Source organism: Jaculus jaculus, chromosome 5, assembly GCF_020740685.1.
Source record: "Jaculus jaculus isolate mJacJac1 chromosome 5, mJacJac1.mat.Y.cur, whole genome shotgun sequence".
Lineage (NCBI taxonomy): Eukaryota > Metazoa > Chordata > Mammalia > Rodentia > Dipodidae > Jaculus > Jaculus jaculus.
The window spans coordinates 155,495,011-155,519,958 of NC_059106.1; the positions used below are offsets into that span (position 1 = coordinate 155,495,011).

The window sequence follows — 24,948 nt, forward strand, 5'->3', positions numbered from 1 at the left end:
GACGGCAATTTATAATAGCTGGGAAATGGAACCAGCCTAGATGTCCCTCAACAGATGAGTGGATAATGAAGATGTGGTACATTTATACAATGGAGTTCTACTCAGCGGTAAAGAAAAATGAAGTTATGAAATTTGCAGAAAAATGGATGGACCTGGAAAGTATTATACTAAGTCAGGTAACCCAGGCCCAGAAAGCCAAGCGCCACATGTTCTCTCTCATATGGGGATCCTAGCTACAGATGACTGGGCTTCTGCGTGAGAATGAAAATACTTAGTAGCAGAGGCCGGTAAATTGAAAAGGAGACATAAAGGGTGGAGAAAGGAAGGGAGGAGGATACTTAATAGGTTGATATTGTATATATGTAATCACAATGTTTGTAATGGGGAGGTAATATGATTGAGAATGGAATTTCAAACGGGAAAGTGTGGGGGTGGGGAGGGAGGGAATTACCATGGGATATATTTTATAATCATGGAAAATGTTAATAAAAATAAAAAAATAAAAAAAAAAAAAACAGAGAGACGGGCTTTTGTTTGCTGTTTGTTTTATGAAAGAGGCTCTGGCTAGATAGATAGCCCTCGCTGCGTGGATGGTCACCATGTAACCCATGACAGCCTCAAACCTTCAGCAATTCTCTCATCACAGTCTCCATTTCTGGGATTAACACCCCTATGCCTGACCCTAGACACATCACTGAAACTTCTGCGGCAACTCACACTTCACATGCCATTTGAATGATGGTTTTTATGTTTGCTTCTGTGTGTGTGGGGTGTGGGTGTGCATTAGTAATGTAGTATGTGTGGGGTGTGTGTGTGTGGTGTACACATATGTATATGCCCTTGCAGCACTCCATATGCATGCAGGAGGCAGGGGTCACTTGCCTGCGGTGGCTGAGGTCAAACATTAGGGGTCCAGCTCCATCTCTCTTCTGTCTGGTCTCATTTTGAGTCAGTTTTCCGTTGATACCCAGTTCTCAGGTCTCTGCTCCCCTGCAGGACTGGGGCTACAGACACACATATGTGGCCACACCCAAGCTCGAGGCCACCCTGAGACTACATAGTGAATTCTAGGTCAGCCTGGGTTTCAATGAAACTCTACCTCAAAAAACAAAAAAAAATTGTTTAATTAAAATTTTTTTAAAAATCCCACAGAAATATGACAGGGGCTTTGTGGAAACCTCACACAAGCAATGGTTGCCAACTTCCCATTCCAGTTATTCTACAATAACAGCCACTGGAGGAAGAATCTCTTTGTCCTACATACCCTATGTATGCATATAAACAGTACCTAAAAACAAAGATGAAAAGAGATCCCGGAAGATTCTAACCAGAACTCTTGGACTGCACACGCCCAAGGACAGGAAACTGGGTCTGAGAATACTCAGGGATGACTGTCCTTATGCGAATCCTAGCTGCTAAGGCATCAGGATAACCCATGCACCATGCCTCCTTCTTATATGGAGGAGGAAGAAGAGAATACACTCTGGTCATTACAAAGGTCTCCATGCAACAAGCCCCTGAAATGCTCTCAAGTCTGCATGTTACCAAAACCTCCTGAGTGTCACTCTATAACACAGCCAGGGAGGAAGATTTTAAAACGCAGGTCTATGGGCTGGAGAGATTGCTTAGCTGTTAAAGCGCTTGCTTGCGAAGCCTAAGAACCCAGGTTCAATGCCCAGTATCCATGTAGGCCAGATGCACAAGGTGGCACATGCATCTGGAGTTTGTCTGCTGTGGCTAGAGGCCCTGGCATGCCCATTCTCTTTCTGTCTTAATAAATAAATAAAATGTCAACAATAAAAAGCAAGTCTATACCTAGGAGGCATTGATGACTTAAGATCTTGGTTCCCAACTACAGCTGCATGTTGAAATCCCCCAGGGAGGCGGAAGTGACCTCAGGAAACACACACCCATGATTCATGGGCTCCGCCAAGGGACCCAGGGACCTCGGCATTCAAGACTACAGAATTCCTTCTTCCCACTTGGGAAAGGAAACTATAAGCAAGGTGTAAGTCATAGACCTGACGGTCACACTTGCACCTGTCGCAGGTGGAAGGGAAGGAGAAAGTGGCATTGATGACAAGCCAGACGATTCTCATGTCCATCAGAAGAGAATGGCTTCGGGTGCAAAGTAGATATTGAACACTTAGTAGGAATTATTTTAAACTCTTTAAGAACCCACTTACTCTTCACTGACCCAGTGAGATAGCAGTGTCTCTCGTATCCATCCACCTGAGAAATGCGGACACAGCGAGATCACCGCACAGCTTGTGCAAGGCCACGGGCTGACATCAGAGTGAGCTCAGTCCCAGGGGGGCCGGGTTCCAGAGCCTATGTTTAGCTAACAGGCTGTGATGTTTCTACTTAGAAGGCACCAGCCTGTGTATGAAAAAGAGACCCAGAAATAACCAAAGCTTGAAAGAGAATCGCAACTTTGAGTCCGGGCTCTCCGGGGACGGTCTGGACGAGTCTGCACTCGGCCTGGAAGGACAGCAGGGCCCGAGAAGACAGGACTCACGTGGACCCCCAACGTCCCCGAGACGCTCCCTGCGCAGCTCTCTGTCAGGGTTACCCAGTAAGTATTCAGTATGACCACCTTAAGAAACTTCCAGTATCAAACCCCAGACCCGCCACTCCAGGTGGCTCTTATTTTTAGTTACTTCTAAATTTAGACAGAGACCAGCCTGTCCATTGTGGGAGTTTTCTTCGCCGTTTTTCTGTGGATTCGGCTCTCTCTCTGCCTCAGCATGGGGCAATCTTGCTGGTTATCTCATCCTGTTTACTTGTTTCCCCTTTTATCTTTCATGTTAAATAGGGACCAGGAAGTGGAAGTGACCAGAAGTCCCAGGTGGGGAGCAGGAGCTCCAAGTCATGAGTACTTGATTTGGATAAAACAAAAGAAATGAATAACTCCTACAGAAGATCCCAAAGTTGTGGTTTTAGCATGTTTGAAACAAGGGTTTTAAGTTCAGTGGGTTTAGCCCACAATGGCTGGTTGGTAGGAGATGCCAAGAATTAGAACATAAAAGTCACTCACTGAGTTAAAAACTTCACTGCGTGTAAGGCAGAAGAGCCACTATGTATACAAAATATGCAGACACAGACACACAAATATAGTTTCAATTTGAAAAAGAAATTTGGGAGCCGGGCGTGGTGGCGCACACCTTTAATCTCAGCACTTGGGAGGCAGAGGTAGGAGGACTGGTGAGTTCAAGGCCACCCTGAGACTACACAGTGAATTCCAGGTCAGGTCAGCCTGGGCTAGAGCAAAAGCCTACATTGAAAAACCAAATAAAAAAATAAATACAAGGAAGGAAAGGAAAGAGAAAGAGAAAGAACTTTGGGACTGGAGAGAGATGATTTAGTGGGTGAGGTGTTTATGTGCAAGCCTGATGGCCCAGGTTTGAATCCCAAGTCCCCACCAAAGCCAGTTGCAATGGTAAGAGGCCCTAACACATCTATTCATTCTCTTTCTTTTCCTCACATTCTCCCTCCCTGCTTGAAAACAATAATAACTAAAAAAAAAAAAAAAAAAAGAAAGAAATTTGGGACTGGTGAGATGGCTTAGCGGTTAAGGGGCTTGCCTGTGAACCCTAAGGACCACGTTCAACTCTCCAAATCTCACGTAAGCCAGATTTACAAGGTGATGCAAGCACGCAAGGTCACACATGCACAAAAGGTGGCACATGCCTCTGGAGTTTGATTGCAGTGGCTGGAGGTCCTGGCACATCAACTCTGAATTTTAACATGATGGTGCACACCTGTAATTCCAGCACTTGGGAGGCCGAGACAGAAGACAAGTTGGAGGCCAGGCTGGGATATGTAGCAAGATACTCTCAAACACCCCATTTAAAAATGCATACACTTGGGCTGGAGAGATGGCTTAGCAGTTAAGCACTTGTCTGTGAAGCCTAAGGACCCCAGTTCAAGGCTCGATTGCCCAGGACCCATGTTAGCCAGATGCACAAGGGGGCGCACATGTGTGTCTGGAGTTTGTTTGCAGTGGCTGGAAGCCCTGGAGCGCCCATTCTCTCTCTATCTGCCTTTCTTTCTTTCTCTGCCACTCTTAAATAAATAAAAATGAACAAAACAATACACACTCAGGCAAATACATGTACATATATAAAAATGGAGTGGCAGAGGCTGAGGATACACTTTAGTAATCAAAAGTATTTACAAAAGTCAGTATGGTGGTACAGTCCTTTAATCCCAGCACTCAGGAGGCAGACATAGCAGGATCAACCTGAGTTTCAAGCCAGCCTGGGACTACAGAGTGAGTTCCAGGTCAACCTGGGCTAGTCTGAGACCTGCCGCACAACAAGAACACAGCATTTACTGCACAAGTCTCACAACTGGACTTCGGATCCCTAGAACCACCGCGAAAGCTGGATGTGATGACGTGCACAGCTGTAATCCCAATGCACCCACAGCCATGAGAGGCAGAGTCAGGAAGACCCCAAAGCTCACAGGCCAGATGGTCTGGCACTTGCAGGGACAAACAAGAGAGACCCTGACTCATACAAGGTGGAAAGTGAGGAATGACACCCCAAAGTTGTCCTCTGACCTACACATGCGTGCTGTGGCATGTCATCACCCTACCATGTATCCATAAGCGTGTAAGGAAAGATATTTTTGTAATTTTTCATGAGAGAGAGGGAGCACGTGTGAGAGAGAATTGGTGTCCCAGCTCCTCCAGCCACTGTAATTGAACTCCAGATGCATGAGTCATGTTGTGCGCGTGTGCAAACTTGCACGCTTGTGTCACCTTGTGCGTCTGGCTTATGTGGGATCTGGAGAGTCAAACATGGATCCTTAGGCTTCATAGGCAAGCGCCTTAACCACTAAGCCACCTCTGCAGCCCAGAAAGATATTTTTAACAAGAAAGAAATTGACCAAAACACTAACGGTAACTACCTTTAGGGAAACAAATTGCAAAAAATCGCTGCCTTTTACATAGGGACAGTGGACTTTATCTGTAACGGGCCAGACAGTGTTTCTGACTTTGCTGACCGTAAGTCCCTGTCACAACCACTAATGGGACATACCAGAGACAAGATATAAATGAGCAGATGTGGCTGAATTCCAATAAAGCTAACTCCAACTTTAAATCTACAATCTAGAGGAATGGCTCCGATGGAAAATAAAATCAAAACACAGCTGAACACAGTTCCTTGGAATATATATGCATATGCTTACAAAACCCTTTCAATAATCTTACCTAACATAGTATGTCTCTAAATCACATTGTGAAATTAGGTTGCAGTCTGAGTTTTATGGGATCAAGCCTGCCATCTTGTGGTCGGATGAGAGAATAGCCCTCATGGTCTTTCCCCCCTTTTTTTTTTTTGTTTTGGTTTTTCGAGGTAGGGTCTCATTTTAGCTCAGGCATGCGCCACCACGCCCAGCCCTTCATTCCCTTTTTAAAAAATATTTGAGAGGAAGGAGGAAGGGAAGAAGGAGAGAGTTAAGATGGGGAGGAGGGTGTGCCAGGGCAAATGAACTCCAGATGCATGGGTCACATTGTGTATCTGGCTTTTATGTAGGTACTGGGGTACTGAACCCAGGCCAGCAAGCTTTGCAAGCGCTTTTAACGGCTGAGCCATCTTCCCATTCCCAAGTAACTCTTTTACTTTGGGTATACAGCTTACTGGAGCCACTTTTTAAAAATGTGATCAGGGTGTGCCTACCACAACGAGATACTGGTCCAAAGGAGTCAAGAGCAACTAAATGCAACCAACTTTCTGAAGGCTCAACTAATCCAGTTCTTCCAGGAAACCACCACAGGAAAGCATGGAGGATGAATCACAGGGCTTCCTACTTTGCCGGCCAAGAAGCTGTAGAAGGAAATCTGATGGCCAGAAAAGGCCGACAAAAACGCTTGACTACCTGGAGCTCAGATTTGGAAGGAAATAGGATTTATCTTTCCTTCCTTCCCTCCATCCCTCCCTTCCTGACCTCAAGTTGAAGAGAAAATGACTCAAAACTCAAACACAACTAAACTAGTCCAAATAAACCCCACACCAGGCCATAAGGAAATAAGTGATAGCCTTCTACACTATTCTTTTTTTATTTTTTTCACCCATTCACTCTTCTGCTCAACAGGAATGGGTCGCCTGTGCGGTGAACTATGTCCAAAGGGCTAGGAGACAAAAATGAAGAAAAGAAATGCAGGAAGTAAATGCAGGAGGAAGGAAGATGTAAGTAAGCAAGGAGAGTATGATATGAGCCAGGCATGGTGATACATGTCTGTAATCCCAGCCCTCGCAAGGATAAGGTAAGGAAGGGATCAGGTTCAAGGCCAACCTGGGCTGCCTAGGAAACTCCAAGCCAGCCTGAGCTATAAAGTGAGACCCTGTTGGGGGGGGGGGGGGGAGACTTCCAAGCAAACACAATAGTGCACTATGGGTGGAGCCCAGAAGAGAGAGACATCTGCACGTCATGAGAGCCCAGAGGAGAAAACTAACTTTTTGCAGGGCCCCAGGAAAAATTCCAAGGCAGGCAGCATGGAGTTGCTTCTACCCGAAGGAGCGCATGGTTGTGAGGGAGAAGAAGGGAAGGAGAGCAGTGGACGAGGGAGTGCTCAGGCCTTAGGCTGGGGAAGCCCGCGAGTCCAGCCGATCAAACGCGCTCCCCAGAAGTTTCCACTCCGGGCATCCCAACTCTCCTCTTGTTACGACACAGGAGGAAGTGCGGGGTAGGGTTCAGGGGGTGCAGAGGATGGTGATGGAGAAAGCCAGCGCAGGCCTCAGCATCTCGGCGCCTGTGACTCCCAGCACCGTGTCTCCATATATTTAATCCACACCCCGAACCTCTGCCTTTGCCGGGCAGTGAAGAGCAGTACAAAGTGTTCTCGAGGTGGAAGGCAAGGTTGTCAAGAAACAGCTAGTCCACGCAAAGACACTCCCTGCCCCCGAAATGTCAGCAGAGTCCACAATCAGCCCATCTCTCTCTCACTCACACTTCACCCTGTCTGCGGGAGCAATAATCTGAGATCTAGAAGCTGTGGGGCGCTCTTCCCGGCTCCTTCACCCAGGCCCCGATGTGGCATACCTGGGTTGCTGGTGAGGAAGGCAAGGGGGCTCTCGCCGAGGTCCACAGGGCCGTCCACTCGGTGGGGTGGGCTCTCCAGCAGTTCCACTCCTTCTTCCAGCTCTGGGTAGGTCCTCACCAGGAGGCCCAGGGAGGACTGTGAGAGGACATCTTTGAGCATAGATGAGTTCAGGGTACCCGCAGCACGATTATTGATCTCAAGAATCTCATCCCCCGCCTTCAGACCTGCCAACGCGAGATGGAAAAGTCTTAATGTCACACACAAATCAGAACATAACAACATAGAAGTTTGGCCTGAAAGGGAATGCAGGGCTGTCTCTCCTGCTACAAGCCTCATAACCTGATGGCTGCTGTGGGCAGGAAGTGGTGTTCAGAAGGCAGGTGATCGCACAGGCTTCAGTAGGCTCTGGATCCACAAGTCAATGTCCCTGTCCTGACCCCAGCAGACCACTTAAAACTCACTCCTTCACTGTGTTCTCAGCATCTGCTATTCTCCCTTTACAAATGTTAATGCTGGCTATGTTCCCAAGCATCTGCTAATAATAGGCTTTGTACACACTCATGCCAATCGATCAAACCTATGAAACCAAAATCCAGTGTTTCTTCTGGCTCCAGCTACACGCGGAAGGGTGTTTTCCAAATTCGCTCAGAGAGAATTTATAGCACCAAATGCAGTTATCATCCTCCTCGCTTCCCCTACCTTTCCACTGTATTGGGATCTGTGATGAATACCTTTCAGCCCATTTTGGTAGCTGCTACCTTGGCAAAGCATGCCTGGGGAAGGACCAAGTTTGGAATTCAAAGGAACAGCCAAAGATGACAAGCAACCAGGAAGAACAAGAAGTCAAGAATGGAGGAGTGCAGTTTGTTATTTTATGTGCAAATGAGGAAAAACAAACTCAAAAGGGAAATGAATGAAGAACCGAGACAAGGCCAAGTAAGCTTCCAGGCATCCATCCTGGCTGTCCTTACTCAGGCTTCCAAAATATTCGAAATAGATTTTTTTTTCCACATTAAGTATCTCAGGAAGTTTTATGTCAGTGGGGAAGCAACTAAAGATATATATGTTTTTCTCTATGTCACAGGCAAAATTTTGTGGACCTAACCATTTAATGCTTTAGGTAAACATTTGGAACACCATATGTGAATTGAAAATATAAAATTTCAATATGTGAAATAGTGTCTCTGTTGGTAGCATAGGCTGCTCTGAACTTACTACACAGCCCAGTCTGGCTTTGAACTCAACATCAATCCATCTGCCTTTGTTTCCCAAGTCCAAGTACCAGGATTATGGCCCTCGATCTTTTCTAAAAATCAACTCTTTACTTACAGTTAAATATTACGATGGAGATATTATAACACCAAAAACACTTATGAAATTTTTTAAAAACATTTTATTTTTATTTATTTGAGAGAATGAGGCAGATAGGAAAAGTGGGTGCACCAGAGCCTCTAGCCACTGCCAACGAACTCTAGATGCATGTGACACCTTGTGCTTTATGTGGGTCCTGGGGAATTGAACGTGGGTCCTTAGGCTTTGCAGGCAAGCACCTTAACTGCTAAACCATCTCTCCAGTACACTCACTAGTGAAGTTCATTTGTTTTGTGTTGGTTTTTCAAGATAGGGTCTCATTCTAACCCAGGTTGACCTGGAATTCACTATGTAGCCTCAAGGTGGCCTCAAACTCATGGTGATCCTCCTACCTCTGCCTCCCGAGTGCTGGGATTAAAGGCATGTGTTGTGAAGTTTTTCCACAAGAAGCTTCTACTTTGTGTGACTCACAGAGTGGGCGTAAGCTGACTGCTAATCATCCCTAAAAGATACACCTACATCCCAGAACCTGTGAACGTGACTTTATTAGGAAAAAGGATCTTTGCAGTTGTAAACTAAGCTAAGGAACTTGAGAAAAGACTATGTTGAATTTTCTGATGAGCCCTAAACTCACTGACAAATGTCCTCATAAGAACAGACAGGAGGAGACTGTGGGAGAAAAGATGTGGGAGAAAGATGAAGGCAGAGCCTAGAACAATCCAGCCACAAGCCCAAGGATGTGGAGCCACAAGGCCCTGGATGAGGTCACAGAGGGTTCTCCCCAAGAGTCCTCAAAGGGCACATGATGTGTGAATACCTTCAATGAAAACTTCTAGCTTCTCTAGAACTGTGAAAAAATAAATTTCTACTGTTGTAATCCAGGTTTCTTGTCCTTTGGTAACCTTAGAACCGTGTGTGAGTGAGATCACCTCAGTGTGAGCAAGTGAGAGGAAAAGAGGAAGGCTGACAGTTGTATGCAATGGAGCGCCTTGGCATTGTCCTTCTGTGCCAACTTCCACAGAGGCTGCCTGCGACTGTGGCCATGTCATACGATCACTCCTAGCTTCAGACTCCTTATGAGAAAAAAAAAAATGGGTTGAATAAGACTAAGTTAAGTAATCCATGCAAAACCTTATTGAAGGTATTCAATAAACATTAGTTCTCATGATTATTATTTGGTTAGAAGAAAGGGAAATTGTACACACACACACACATACCCAAATGACCATGGAAATAATAACTGCCCATGGGAAAAGTTGTGAAACTATCTGAAGCAATAGGACATGTGGCTTTCTCCACTGGGCCATGACCTGTGTGAGCACCAGGAAAATATTTAGATGACAACAAAGGACTCTCATGTGACTCCAAGAGGAGAATGATGGGTCAAAGCAGGCCTCTCATGGTGAATGAAGACAACGTGTAAAATAACGACACACTTAGGTATAAGAAGTAATCCTACCCATCCCGTCTACAAGAAGCTTAACTAACATAACAACAGGTTGTGTGTAAGGAGAAATGAGAGGGAGGACAGATACAAGACTCAAGTACAGCCTGTTAGCCAAGGTGCCCAACAAAAATGAATGACGAAGATACACTGAGGCTGCGTCTATGCACACAAATCACTCAGATTCAATTAGGACACATGCCACGGGCCCCTCCTTGACTACACCGAGACCGTGGTCAGTGAGCCATGATCAGAGCTCAGTCTACAGGCCCACAAATGGTTAGAGAAATCGGGGAGTGCTGAATCAGGAAAAGAAAGTATTCAGCACTTATGTTATACATATCAAAGTCGGTGTGAACTCACGTTCCCAGAAAAGCACTGTATCTGCTGCCTCTACCTCCAGCAATTCGGAATGGACTGATAGAAATCCTGTGACCATGGGGAGACGAGATGGTGCAACATCAGAGCCAAATTAACTTGGGCTACCTTTAGTCCCTTAGCGGGCATTTATCGCCCACTTCTGTGTCTGACCTGACACCCTGGTGACTATCAGCTGATCGAGTGTGAGCTTTTTGGAATGTACTAACAGACCACCAGCTTCTACCAAGCCAAGGGCTAAGAATGTCATGAGACAGCGCCTGAGACCCGTGGAGGAGATTTCCTGGATGGCCGGCCAGTACACTTGAAAAGTGCCTTGGTTTATGACTTTCCTTTGTTCTGATACTATAAAACTTTCATGAAATTGTTAACATGTTGGAACATGGAATTGGAATAACCAAAAATCTCTGTTCCCAAGCCACGGTCACTCATCGTTAACTCTAGAAAAAGACTCTCTCTTATGCCTTCTGAGGTGAGAGCTGTGTCTTGTGCTGACAGCTGGTTGCAGAGAAGAGCAGACAGAGGCTGAAGGGGAAAACCTCACAGTCACATCAAATGTACAAACAGACGTGGGGTCCACAGCAAGCTCTCCATTATGGGGGCAATATGCCTTCAATAAAAGGCTAGATCTGACATAAAATAGCAGAAGCACCTTTGGTTGCCTTGTCCGCCCAGGCTGGACATTGGCACGTGTCTGCGGCGTGAGGACACATCGCACACTGCTCGTGCGTCTGCTGAGAATGGTGCTGCATGGGACGAGGCAGTTGGAGCAGACGGTTGTTTTCACTGAACACCAGGGTTTCTCAGAGTCAAAAAAAAAAAAAACTGAAACAGGATGTGACTGAAAGCGGCCCAGCAGATCCCCCAAGCCCGGGGCCTCACCAACCACAGGCTCAGGCAGCCGCACTGTGCTGGAAGAGAAAGAGCCGTCTCCGGGTGTCAAAGAGAGTCAGTCCTGCCACGTCTGCTCTCACCCAAGACGCGGTCTCCAGGCTGCCTGTGGCCCGCAAAGTCTAGAAGGGAAAAGGAGGGGAGATCCCCCCCCCCCCCCGCCACCCTGTGACACTGAGTATTAGCAATTATCCCGACTTGCCTTCTTTTGTGTGACACCTTTGTCTGGGCACGGCTGGCCCAGGGACTGTGATTCTCCAGGTGAGATAACCTGGCCAGGTAACTCACAGGCCACTAATCACCCAAAGTTACACTGAATCAACACGTGAAAGAAAACGGAACCTGTATTTCCTTGCCTGATGGCTGTCCGTTCACACTCCTTGACACCACGTGTCAGTACAACTGACTCAGATGTGCTGGTCAGTGACAGTCAACATGGACTAGTTTCTCACTGCCTCACTATAATAAAAATTCCATAGCAGGAAGGAAGAAAGAAATGAAATTACATTGCAAGCTCTGGCTTCCTGCTCCGTTTGTTGGTGGTAAGTATATGGCTGACTGGTGCCCCCACCAAAAAATTTATGTCCACTCAAAATATCAGGATGTGACCTTCTGTAAAACCAAGGGCAGGCACACGTTACAGAGATAATTACAATAATATAATTGCTATAGCTAATATTGTAGATATAATTAAGTTAAATGAACTCATGGCAATTTGGCATGAATATTAAAGCAAATGGGGCTATTCTCAGAAGACAGGCATGGTGAGCTACAGAGGGAGACAGAAAAATGGTCATGTTGATTACAAAGGCAACAAATGAGAAAAGTATCAGCTATAAATCAAGGAATGCCCAGGACCACAGGTAGGCACCAGAGCTAGGTCGAGAAATGTGCTACATTCTTTCCCTGAGAGGCTCCTGAAGGAATTGGTCCTTCCAGAACCTTGATTTCAAACTGCTGGCCTCTGGGAACTGTGAAAGGAGAAAACTGAATGGGTTTAAGTTTCCTACTTGACAGTAATTTGTTGTAGCCTTGGAAACTGAGCAGACAAGTATAGTCTTCTTTGGTACCTTGGGGGGATTGATTCCTAGGACTGTCCTTGGACAATAACATCTGCAGATATATAATGGGCTAATATTTGCATATAGCCTAAAAATCCATATGGTTTAAATCACCTCCAAGTTACCCATCATGCTTTTCTGCAATATAAATACGATATAAATAGTCATTACACTGTACTGTTTAGGAAATGACGACAAGGAAAAAAAAATGTTCAGTTCAGGCACAACTTAACTTCTTTTTTTCCCCAAAGATTTTTTTTACCTGCAGTTGGTAGACTCCAGAGGGAGAACTCACGGACACAAAAGGGAAGTCTGTGATTTAGGTTGTAAAGATGTGCTCAGAGCTAAGAGCAGAGAGAGGACAAGGATGGACAACAGGGTCCAAGGGTGACTCTGATGCATTATAAGCTCTGGGAGCCAAAAGGAAACAGGTAAGGTATGGCATGGCAGGAGAGAGAACCTGAGACAGGAGGGGAGGAGGATGGATCCTGAAACCCTTGGTTCCCAGCTTTGGCCAAGATCCCCTAAGGTTGCTGCTTTGAAGGCGTGTTGCAGGCGTGGCTCACACAATGACTTTGGCCAGTAAGGAGCAAAGGGCAGAAAGGCTTTCCTACAAGCTCTGCTCCAGGCACACCCCTCCTCACCGCAAACCTCCATGGCTCCCTGGAAACAAGGAACCACCACTTATGATTAGAATGTCACCCCCCATACACACATACACACACACACACCAGCCCCATGGAAAAAGGCTCAGAATCAGATTCAAAATCCACGAATGTGGCATCTCTCACACACTTGAGTTCAGAGAGTAAAACCCACTTCCTTGGAAGTTCTCACACATGAACTCAGAAGACATGTCTTTCTTATGTTCCAATTAGAGAAATTCAAAAGGGAAGTTGTGAGACAGACATGGTCTCCACTGGGATACATCTCTAAATCCCAGCACAGAGGCAGGAGGACCATGAGTCCAACTCTCGCATGAGCTAGTTCCGGAGTTCCAAGCCAGTGCCAGCTAATCAGCAAGCACCTGCTTAAAAAAACTAAAGACAAAATACTAACAACAGGCAGAGAGGCGCGCGGGGAGCAGACAGACAAGGACATGCGTAGTCTTACCTTTCTTGGAAGCTAAGCCAGTTTCCTTCACACTGTTCACGTAGAGCCTCCGAACACCATCTTCTTCCACAGAGGAAAGCAGAAACCCTATGGCACACAGGGGCAGAACGCAGAGCTCAAACCTCCCGAATGCTAGCAGACAGGAAATATCACAGGTATGCTCAGTGGTTTGTTTTCTACTTTGGAGTGACTTCACACAGTAGGAAAATGTACTGTTAGGTCCCTTCCAAAAGAAGAAAGTACCTACAAAAGGTACTACTTGCCTGTCAATGCAAATGGAGGGAAATTATTTTATGTTACCATAGTTCCTGGTAAATGTCATTGTTTTGTCTTTTCTACTCTCTCTCTCTCTCCTCTCCATACACAAAATAGACCAGCTTGCCTTGGCAGAACCCTCTACACTTTTCTCATCAAATCTATATTCTAGGATATACTACACTTAACCCGAGGCATGCTACATGGTTATCCATACTCACTGCTGTGTAGACATTATTTATTTATTTAATTTATTTATTAATTTATTGTAGTCTCAGGGTAGCCTCGAACTCTCGGCGACCCTCCTACTTCTGCCTTCCAAGTGCTGGGATTAAAGGCTTGCGCCACCATGCCGGCTATTCGGACATTATTATTACATACTGTAGAAAGTGAGTTGCAACTCACTTTACACATTCCATTTTAGATTGAACCTGACTGACTTCACACCCTACTAATTAATGCTCATCGGAATATTAATTGATTAATTCTTGACTTTTGTTACTCCCTCAGAACAGATGGAAGACGGAACAAGGCTGTGACATTCCAGGTGGCTTAGAGATCCTGTGTGTAGCCAACCCGGCGGTTATGAGCCTCGGTCACCTTAGTTTCTGGACAGCCTCCTGGGAAAGACGTTCTTAAACAAGAATCAAATGTCAGCACCAATAGCTACTTTCTGGAAGGGAAAATGCATTGGGTGACAGTTCAAAAAGGAAATGAACATACACTCATAATGATCTACAATAACTTCAGCTCTGGAAGGAAAGAAAGTCCACATTGTCTAAATGCTGAGGGCAGAGGAGAAGGTGGCTTATGGAAAAAAAAAGTAACAGACTAGGCAATCCATGAAAGGCTGGGTACCAGGGAGTCAGCTACTTTCCAGGCCATTTTAAAATGAACATGGGCTTTTCTGTTTAGTTCACCAAAGCAGGAAAATAGTAACCCCACTTAGCGCACTTCCCCCACATTGTAACATGCTCAGACAGGGGGATCAGCTCAGGGCTACCCATGAGACTTCCCAAGTTTTCTTTTTACTATTTTTTTTTTTTTTTGAATCCTAGTGTTAAAGGAAAAAAACTTAGAACCCTGATAGGATTTGCCCATCACTAGTTTCGTTGGAAGATGGCAAGAGAGAAAGACTGAAAGTCGCCTGAAGCCAAAGATGAAAGAGCCCATGTGTCCTGCCTCTGTTTTTCTGATTCTTTGTATTGTTTTTTAAATAATTAAGAAGTGTGTGAATCCAAGGGTCCCAGAGTTTGAGGACTACAATTCTACCATGGACTATGAGATTTTGCACTAGATACAAAAGATGGGTCTGAGGAACAGACTGAACCTCGCAGCTGGTGTAAAATCTCCGTGACTGGAAAAAGGCAGAGGACAGGACCCTGGGCATAAATGCTTCTCTGAAGACCACTCAAAGAATACAAAGCTTTACAAATGCAGATGGCATTTGTGCTGAGACTCATTCTGCAGAGCACCTGTCTCGGGCATGAGGCCAATGAGAGCACTCCTCAGTGTTTCAGAAGGAAAGCTCACCCACACATCACTGACATCTCCACAACCATCTTTTCCATTAACAAATGTAAAAAGAATACCACACACCCTACCACTCGTTCAATTTTCAGTGAATGAAAACAGAATGATTGTACCAGGCAGTCAGCAAGGTCAGATTTATTCCCCCTTTTATGCAGAAGAGCAATGGGCTAATTCTCAACAAACACCTCTAGCCCAGTCCAAAGTGACTGGGACAGAAGATCAATCTATATCCCTCACACCCCAAGTTTCCACCAACTGCAGGGCTGTTCATCATGAAAACAGGAAGGCGTTATGAGCAGCGAGTGGAGTAATGACTAAGAGGGAAGGAAGTGATTAAGACTAAGATAAGACACTAAGAAAACCAACTCATAAGGTGAGCTTCCCGAAGCTCCTTCACACTGACACCCATGGCTAAAGGAAATTCCTGGAACACACAACAGAGAAGTACCCAACACCAGGATCCAGGATGCATGGTTTAGGTAACGGGACAGATGTAAGTAAGGACTCAGAGAAAGGAGAACTGTGACGCTGAAACAGCACAGTTTCACCTGTCTGCGGCCTACAGGTACCGCTCTTAAGTTTCCCACTTCACAGTATGTCAGGTAACCATCTGAGCTCATTTCCACAGGAAGGTCTGAGAGCCACCACCAACTGGGCATTAAGTATTAAGGATGGAAGTGGAGAAAGAGGCAAGAGAGAAATTCACTTAAGTGTTCACTCTTTAAACGTGTTCAGCCAGTTGGGTTATCAGGTCATATCATGCTCACCAAGGTAGAAAGCAGCATTTGGTGCACGCTGCCGGCCGTTTCGTGCTGGTGCTTCGCGCTAGCAGCGGAAATGAGGGTGTGGAGGGAAGATACAAATGGACCAGCTCAGTCTGAAGGGAGACTGTAGGGGCCTCTGAGATCAGAGGCCACCAAGGCTCTCAGGACTGGGGCGCTCTTGGGCCTTCTTGGATCACATGCTGATGGCAACATGAATCCAAGCTCTAAGGAGCACGGACTGAATGGGGTCAGCAGTCACGCAGAGCGGGGCTTTCCAGGGTGAAGCTCAGAAACCAGTGCCAGTGGTTTGCTACTGAAAGCAACGTGAGAGCAAAAAATCTAGCAAGGCCTCCTGCACCAATGTGACATTGCTACACCCCCCCAACCACAGAGTCACGGACTGGACAGAAGCAGCCGTGCCCGGTTAAGAAAAACCAGGAATGAAAACAAGTATGTCACATACTTTAAGAAGCTCTGTTCACAGCACTGTGTGGACAGATGCATGGTGTCCTGTACCAATGTCCATGTGGGAAGGGAAATGGGCCTTGGGAACACTTTGGTCATGTTAACATAAAGTCCACAAAATACAGCCCCCCACCACACCCAGAGTTACACTTTATATGGTTGTACTTATCCGTGGTCAACTTTGACTATAATGTACTGTTATAATTGTCCTTTATTATTACATACTGCTGTTATTCCCTTGATGTGCCTAGTTTTAATTACATTTTATTGGGGATGCATGTGTAGGTACAAAGGATATAGGGCTTGGTGTGATCTGCATGTAGGCATCTGGGAAACAGCCCCCTGGGAAAATGGGAGGGGCCACACAGTGGTTCAACGCCCAGCACCTACTTCCAAAAGTCTCCAACTCGTTTAATCTGAGACTAAGTGTCCAGGAACTTTGAAACATCCTTTCCCTTGCTCTTGGCTAGCCTACCCGAACTCAACAGAAATAAGCTGAGCAGAGAAGAGGGGAGAGCTGTGGTGGAGTGTCTGACTCTGGAGGAGCTGCCACCAATTATGGCTCTAATCAACCGAGGTCACACTTGTGCTGCATGATAAGCCTTTCATAAACACGGATTATCTGCCATCGTAAGCATCCTCCACGCTGCCAGGTGTGCTGACTTCTAAGGTCAAGCAGCAAGAACTGTGAAGGACCAAGGCAAGTGGCCAGGGTTACAAAATGAGGTTCTCTTCATTAGGCCCAAATACCCTGATGAGCATTCGGAGATGGACATCATTTGCCTGCAGGACAAGGTACAGGAATATCCCACCCTGCTGTTCAGGAAAGGGCTTCAGGATTTTTAAATGCTAAAAGCTCAATATAGCTGGATTCAGCTAGAAATCATAAAACAGCAGGTTTGCATCAATTTGTCAGGGACATCAATCTTTTCTCTGGCACACAGTAGGCCCACTCACCAGCTCCCTCATAGATGGGTGTAGCCATGTGACTTACTTTGCTCAATGACTGTGGTGAACTCACGGGCAACTTTTTCCCCGTCTGCAAGGCCATAGACAATGCGTCTGGGGCACGCGCTAGGACACACTAAGAGGCTCAGGCACTCCACAAGGAACGTATGGCGAGTGTGAGAAAGAACTTTCACTGCTCTGAACCAGTGGGCGTTGGTGACTGTTACCTTAGCTAACTTCCCCTCTCCTAACAGGGCACTCAATGCATTTCCCACTTGCTCTCCTCACGTGTCAACTCTTACTATTTCAGAGTAACTTGCAGTAAAAACCGGTCTTAAGCACATGACAAGGATTACACACTCAACTCCACCACAGAGCCACGTGGAAAAGTTAACAGTATGACAGATTTCTGTCACAGTACTTGATGACCCACCAAAGGTTAGTGGAAAGACCCTATTGCTGAAGATACCATATGCAACTGTCATGTAAGATGGAACAGCATGGCTGGAAGCCAGGAGAGAGTCAGTCCCCAGACAGTCAGCGTGTCTAGTGCCAGAAGGTGCTACATGGGCGACTGGGAGAAATGACCAATATCTGTCCAAGCAACTCATGGTCTAACCCTACTTAGCAGCAAATAACCTGGTGTGATGCCCACACAAGTGCAATAGTGGCACACAGCCATGGTGGGGAACCAGCTGCTCTTGATTTGGCTAACTGATCCCCTCAGTGGTACAGGACCCATAGCTGGAGCTGGGAAACAAGTCAGAACCATATCCAAACATAAGCCCACTCTCCAATATCAAGCTACCATCAATCATGGGCTACAAGAGGTCCTACACCTATTAAACTCGCTATAAAAAAGTAAGGGTTATCTCATTTGTCCTGGTGCTAACTTACTCTCCATTGGAAAATCTGCTTCTCTTTTTCAGATAGATGCAGATCCTAAGGACAGAGCCACCCCATCATACCTCAAAAGGGCCCCGCCTGAAACTAAGGAAAATTGGCAAAACAAGCAAGGCTACTGTTTTCCTGATGAACCAGACACCAGCACAAGGGGGAAGGAGACCAACACTGAGAAAAATCAACTCCTACCAAATCAGAGAGCCAGAGCCCCAGAGGCTCCCAACACCTCATCACTGAAGCAGACCAAAAATGAACCCAACATGGCTCAGGGAAATTTTGCGGAAGAGGGGAGGAAAGAATGTCAGAGCCACATGTTGGGTCATGATATGCAGAGACATTTATTGTACCAATAACCGTGGGCTAACTCCACAAGGCATGACCCATATACCTCAACAAGGAGGGGCCAATGGGGAGGGGGTAGGTCACGGATGAGCCTAATAATGGTACCAAACCACCTGTACTTGCAGAATAGAAAATTAATTTTAAAAAAAAGAAAAGTTAACAGTAGCTGGGCATGGTGGCACACGCCTTTAATCCTAGCAGTCGGGTGGCAGAGATAAGAGGATCACCATGAGTTCGAGGCCACTGTAGGACTACATAGTGATTCCATGTCAGCCTGGGCTAGAGTGAGACCTTACCTCGAAAAAAAAAAAAGAAAGAAAAGTTAACGGTAGACCCGACCTCAGTTCTTTGAAAGACCTCCTTTCAAGTTTGGTCCTTGGTCATCATCTGGGTATATGGTTTGGAGAACAGTGCTCCATGCCCAATGTGGTTCATGTGTCCAAAGTATTTGAACATACAACGTGATTCATAGTGAACACGTTTGGGATTTTTATGCCATGCAGAGGGTTCCTAGGTGACCTGCCTCCTGAGAAAAGCCACAGGCAAGGAGTCCCCAGAGATGTTCTCCAGCAAGAATATGTCCCATGTGTTGCCACAAGTAAATGCTGGGGTCTTAGCTGTGACTCTACGCTACAGGAAGAAGCATCCTGCGAGTTTCTCTGCTCCTGTACATTTTCCTTTGTTGGTTTTGAAGTGTGTCATTTCACAGTGTGGTCATTTTCATGTACAATGTCCCCAACAGGCTCATGTATTTGACTACTTAATGCCCAGTTCAGGAAGGTCGTGAAACCTGTAGCAGGTGCAGCCTTGCAGGGAGAAGCGCATCTCTAGGGTTGGGACTTGAGGTGCTGGTGGGGGGGGGGGGCATGGCATTTTCTTTTTTTCTACTTCCTCCCCGCAGGTGGACTTGACCCTCTGCAACTGTGGCACAAATCAGCTCCTGCCTGCTCTCCACTGCTTCTGGTTGGCATTTTGGAAGGAACTGACACACGAAGCAGCAAACCTCAGAATACCATGCTGGGCCTATGTGAATCAGCAAACTCCGCAGTGGCCTTACACCAACGCAGCCACTGCGCAAGTCCTTTTAACACTATGCACAGGGGCAACTAGGATGATGCCTACAGTTGTGGGAAAGAGATGTGAACGGTTATTTCCTCCATATGTAAGGCAAATCACAACATAAAATAGCCCAGCCCTGTGAAAACCATTTCGTTTTGATGACAGCAGAATCCCAAAGGTTACGCTTAAGAAACAAAAGACTAGCCGGGTGTGGTGGCACATGCCTTTAATCCCAGCACTCAGGAGGCAGAGGTAGGAGGACTGCCATGAGTTCAAGGCCACCCTGAGACTCCATAGTGAAGTTTAGGTCAGCCTGGGCTAGAGTGAGACCCTACCTCAAAAATAAGAAGAAAGAAAGGAAGGAGGGAGGGAGGGAGGGAGGGAGGGAGTAAGGAAAAAGAAACGAAAGACTGAAGCCTTTGCCATGCCCATGTTAAGCTTCTCTGGTCCGAGGTCAGAGGCGCTCACAGTGCAGGAGGCGGCCCTGCTGTTTTAAATAGGTCCCAAAGGCTTCTTACTGAATTGTAAGTATGTGTACATTTACCCAGGACATGCTTTAATTGGGACTACAAGCACCAAAGATCAAAGACAAACAAACCTACCGTAATTATCAGCAGCTGTATTAGACTTCTCAATGTGGATATTCTGAGTGACTTTTGGACAAATTTCAATTTCTTTATATAGCTGAAAATTACAAAAAGGAGTCTAATTAGGATTTCATTATAATTAACATTTTAGGAACGGGTCAGCATTTTGTAAGTATTATTTTTTTCATGACTGACACTTCAAAAATGCACATCAGATCATAGTATTTTTGTTGAATCTTAACCTATTAAATCATAGTCAAAAATCTAAATTTACATTGCCAAACTCAGCAACAGCTTGGTTTCAAAATAATTTTCCAACAACAATATGTGTATCTATTCTCACCCTATCTTCATCATGGACTTGAAAAATAATGTTATGGTAATTAACATATTTAGTACTCATGAGGTATTTATCAAAATAAAAAAGTTGACAAGATGTTCATACGAGATTCCTAGAAATACAAGAATCTCTGTGCTTCCCTCCTTCTCTGTTCACATATCACTTTAAAAAATATTTTATTTATTTACAAAGAGAGAGAGAGAGAGAGTATGGTCATACGGAGGCCTCTAGATGCTGCAAACAGACTCCAGATGCATACATGGGTACTGGGGAATCGGAATCGAACCCGGGTTGTTAAGCTTTGGAGGCAAATGCCTTAACCACTGAGCCATCACCCTAGTCCCCACATTCTGCTTTTACAGGAAGCATTCGTAATGGTACAAATGGGTAGAGGTACGGTATTGAAGCAGACGAAGTGTGTTGAGAACATTCCCTTGAAGCCACTGAGCAATGCTAAACTTGGAAAACTTAAGTACGCAAATTAATCAATTTTCTGTAAACCCAACAGAGTCTGGAATGAGTTTTTGTAAAAAGTCAAGATAAAAGCATAGTTCACACATCAAAAATGTTTAATTATCCTGCATTTTCATGTAATCTGGACCTAGCTGCCCGTCTGCTCCTCTCGTACTGGCACTGGCTGATGACTGCACTGGGCAGGCTGGAAGCAGGGCTCTGAACCCACACGGCGCTGGCTCCAGGGTAGCTCTTTCCACCTCACTCTGATACCACCCAGGCCACGAGGAGTGGAACCTAGGAATGCCAAAATAAGGGTTACAAACCTTCTTAGGTAAGTAAGCCTAAAGTTTTTGTTGTTTGTTGTTGTTGTTGTTTGTTTGATTGATTTTTTTGAGCTCTAGCCCAGGCTGACCTGGAATTCACTGTGTAGTCTCAGGGTATCCTTGAACTCATAAGGATTCTCCTACTTCTGTCCCGCCAGTGCTGGGATTAAAGGCCTGCACCACCATGCCCAGCTAACCCTGATGTTTAAATCAAACATTGAGAACAAAAATCCAAAAACAGGGCTGGAGACATGGCTTAGCCATTAAGGCGCTTGCCAGCAAAGCCAAAGGACCCAGGTTCGACTCCCCAGGACCCACATAAGCCAGATGCACAAGGGGGCGCTTGCATCTGGAGTTCATCTGCAGTGGCTGGAGGCCCTGGCGTGCCCATTCCCTCTCTCTCTACCTGCATATTTCTGTATCTCTCTCTCTCTCAAATAATTTTAAAAATCCAAAAACAAATATGTCAAAGGCTCATATGTCATTAAAAAAAACTTATTTGATCATGAAGTGAAAACAGATCTTGGACCTTAGAGAGCCTAGCGGAAACTGTACACTGTGGCACTAAAGTGAAGTCTAGTCTTGGGGATTAGCTGCACTTGTCCCCATCTCTGACCACAAAGTCATTCCCCTAGAAATTATCTCATTCAGCTAAGTAAAAATTAATGCCAGTCTCTTTCTCTGAACTTGCTTTGGCCATATGAGAGGTAAGTGTGAGCCCTGGGATTTGGGAGCTGGAAACCAGCCCACTATCTGTCACGGGCTGGGGCTGGGAACCATGGCAGGAGAGCCTGGATCGGCCTGAGCTTAATATCCCTTCCACATGCATAATTCAATGCAGACTTATTTATATGCTTCAGAAATGTTTCATAAAATAAAATTCTCAAACTAGAAGACATCAGTTATGCTGACTTTTAGTTCAGGAAATATAGCCACTAAAATTGTAAATATTAAAATTTAAGGGCTGGAGAGACTGCTTAGTGGTTATGTTGCTTGCCTGTGAAGCCTAAGAACTCATGTCCAAACCTCCAGGTCCCATGTAGCGTGACACAGCACATGGTGTCACATATGTGCACAAGTGGGCGTTTGTATCTGGAGTTCAATTGCAGTGGCTGAAGGCCCTGGGACACTCATTCTCTCTCTCTCAGAATAAATAATAATAAAAAAAATTTAAGCTGGGTGTGGTGGTGCACACCTGTAATCCCAGCACTTGTGAAGCAGAGATACAAGGATCGCTGCAAGTTTGAGGCCAACCTGAGACTACATAGTGAATTCCAGGTCAACCTAGGATAGAGAAAGCCCTACTTCAAAACCCCCCCCAAAAAATAAATAAAGTTTATAATACATAACACCATAATGCTCGACAAAACATTATCCACTCTTCAAGCCTCAAGTTGGACCCGGGTTTTTTACTTTCAAATATCATTGAGAACCAAGTACTTCCTCCAGGTGGCAGTCTACCACTGTCTGTTGTGAGGAGCCTTGAGAGGATCCAGGGGAAACAGAGCTTGGTGAGTGGATGAACAGCGTTCTTGGTGTCTCAGAATGCTTAGCTAACTCCTTTGCAACTCATGTGCAAGGCTTCCCTGCCTTTTGCTGTTCTCAGATGCAAAACCCAACATGTGTAGTCCCGGACCACACATCCTTTCCTAGGCTGGTCAAGACTAAAGCCAAGTTCAGTAAAAAAATTCTAATAAGCCGGGCGCACGCCTTTAATTCCAGCACTAGGGAGGCAGAGGTAGGAGGATCACTGTGAGTTCAAGGCCACCCTGAGACTACCTATTTAATTCCAGGCCAGCCTGAGCCAGGGTGAGACCCTACCTTGAAAAACAAAAACAAAAACAAAAGTTCTAATAAAATACGTGAAAATTTAAGAATAGATTGGGCCTTAAAACACATTTTGGGGGTCTGCAGAAATGGCTTAGCAGTTAAGACACTTTCCTGCAAAGCCAAAGAACCCAGGTTTGATTGACTACCACCCACAAAAAGCCAGAGGCACAAGATGGCACACGTGTCTGGACTTCATCTGTAGTGTGGCTAGAGGCCCTCTCCCTCATACATATAAATATTTTTGAAAAACAAATTTTCCATAAATCCACAAAAATATCTGGATATAGAAAATTTCAAATTGGGACTGGAGAGGTTGCTCGGGAGTTAAAGGGTTCGAATCCCCAGGACCCATGCCAGACGCATGAAGTGAACATACATCTGCAGTTCTTGGCAGGCTCAAATGAACTGCCATGCCCATTGCTTCTCTCTCTCATCTCCCTTCCTCTTCCTGCTCTCAGCTTGCAAATAAATGAATAAAAACAAATTTGTAAAAGAAAATTTGAAATCCTGTTGTTTTATGCACAAATACCTTTAATAAAGGTGTCACGCATATTTCTTTTATTTCATAAAGTCAATGACATTGCATGTTTTTCCTCTTTTCAAACACTCGATGAAAAGACCATCAGAGTTTAACAAACACTTGAATTACACTCAGGTACTTGGTGATTCATAAAGTCATTCCTCTTCTGGTGCCCCAGCCCAAGCTGCCACTTCCTCTATCTCACCTATGGTGAGCTACCTGCCCATTCCTTATACCCAGTGGTCCACTTGCCACATGCCAGCCACAAGGAGCCATTATAAGAGAAATCAAATACTGCGATTACTAGATAAGTGCAGGAGACTGGCTCCAGAATCCTAGGACTCCAGAATTCAAAATCCATTAGTGTTCAAGCCTTTCAGTGTAAAATGACATAGTAGTTCAATAAAGTCGGTATACACCTTCTCATAGTCCTTCAATTATCTCCAGGTTACTTTAATCACCAATAGAGCATAAATTATATACAACTTGTATTATGTCGGGAATCACGACCCAAATCAGACTTCAAGCTGTACATAGTATAAGTGAGCAATGGTGTACTTTTTTTTTTCTTTGTCATTTAATTTTGCTCTGCTTTCAAATATTTTCTATCTACAGCTGGTTGACTCCACATGGCTATGGAGAGCCAATTGTGACGTCCTCTCTCTCCCAGGATTTTCCTTCTCAGCTACATTGTATCTCATCTTACCTGCTTCCCTGCCACGCTCATCTCTAGCATACCACCTTTTAAAAACATTTTTCTAACGTTTGATTTATATGAAAGAGGCAGAGAGTGAGATCAAGAAAGAGAGAGAGATTAAAGTTGCTGTTTACCCTGCCCTTGGGGTACCAGGTAAACCACTTTGTCCCTACCTTAGTCTTCCTTGGTTTTCCTCACTCCACTTAGGACATATTCCTGCAAACTATGTCTAAGACTCACACCCTCACTTTTCTCCCCTTCCTGTTCCAACATCACACCTGATCTTACAGGTGGCCTGTCTCTCTCTATCCTTTTGCCCTAATTTCTTATTTGCAGAAGCCGCCAACACCTGCTGACATTGACATGTTTTTATATGCATCTCTATAAATCTGAATAGTGGGAACCTCCAAGAGTAGATTTTTTTTTTTTCTTTTGGTACATGCCCTGTGCCCAGAGAATCATGAATTATGCCAGACACACAAATGCTAAGAAAATATTTACTGGATGAATCAGTAAACAAATCAATCGACATTTCTGCAAATTTCATTCTCCCTTTCACTTTATGAAAACTCCACTTAGCATGGCGTTTTGAAGAGCTAGTGCCCCCACGGGCTACAACCACATTCATGGCTATTCCTTGGATGGGTCCTCACAACTCCCTAATGATAAAGAAATAG

At 45.2% G+C, this 24,948-nt stretch overlaps 1 protein-coding gene across 3 annotated transcripts in view; it reads right to left on the reverse strand.

Moving 5' to 3' along the window:
• The window catches only part of Tiam1 (TIAM Rac1 associated GEF 1), a 304,202-nt gene that overhangs the window by 58,004 nt on the left and 221,250 nt on the right, over nt 1-24,948 (reverse strand). For all 3 annotated transcript variants that reach the window (XM_004654435.2, XM_045150639.1, XM_045150640.1), the window contains exons 13-15: nt 20,121-20,202; nt 13,250-13,336; nt 7,051-7,275 (exon numbers count right to left, since the gene is read on the reverse strand). In XM_004654435.2, the coding sequence (XP_004654492.2) occupies nt 7,051-7,275; nt 13,250-13,336; nt 20,121-20,202 (394 nt within the window). The remainder of the gene's footprint in view (nt 1-7,050; nt 7,276-13,249; nt 13,337-20,120; nt 20,203-24,948) is intronic.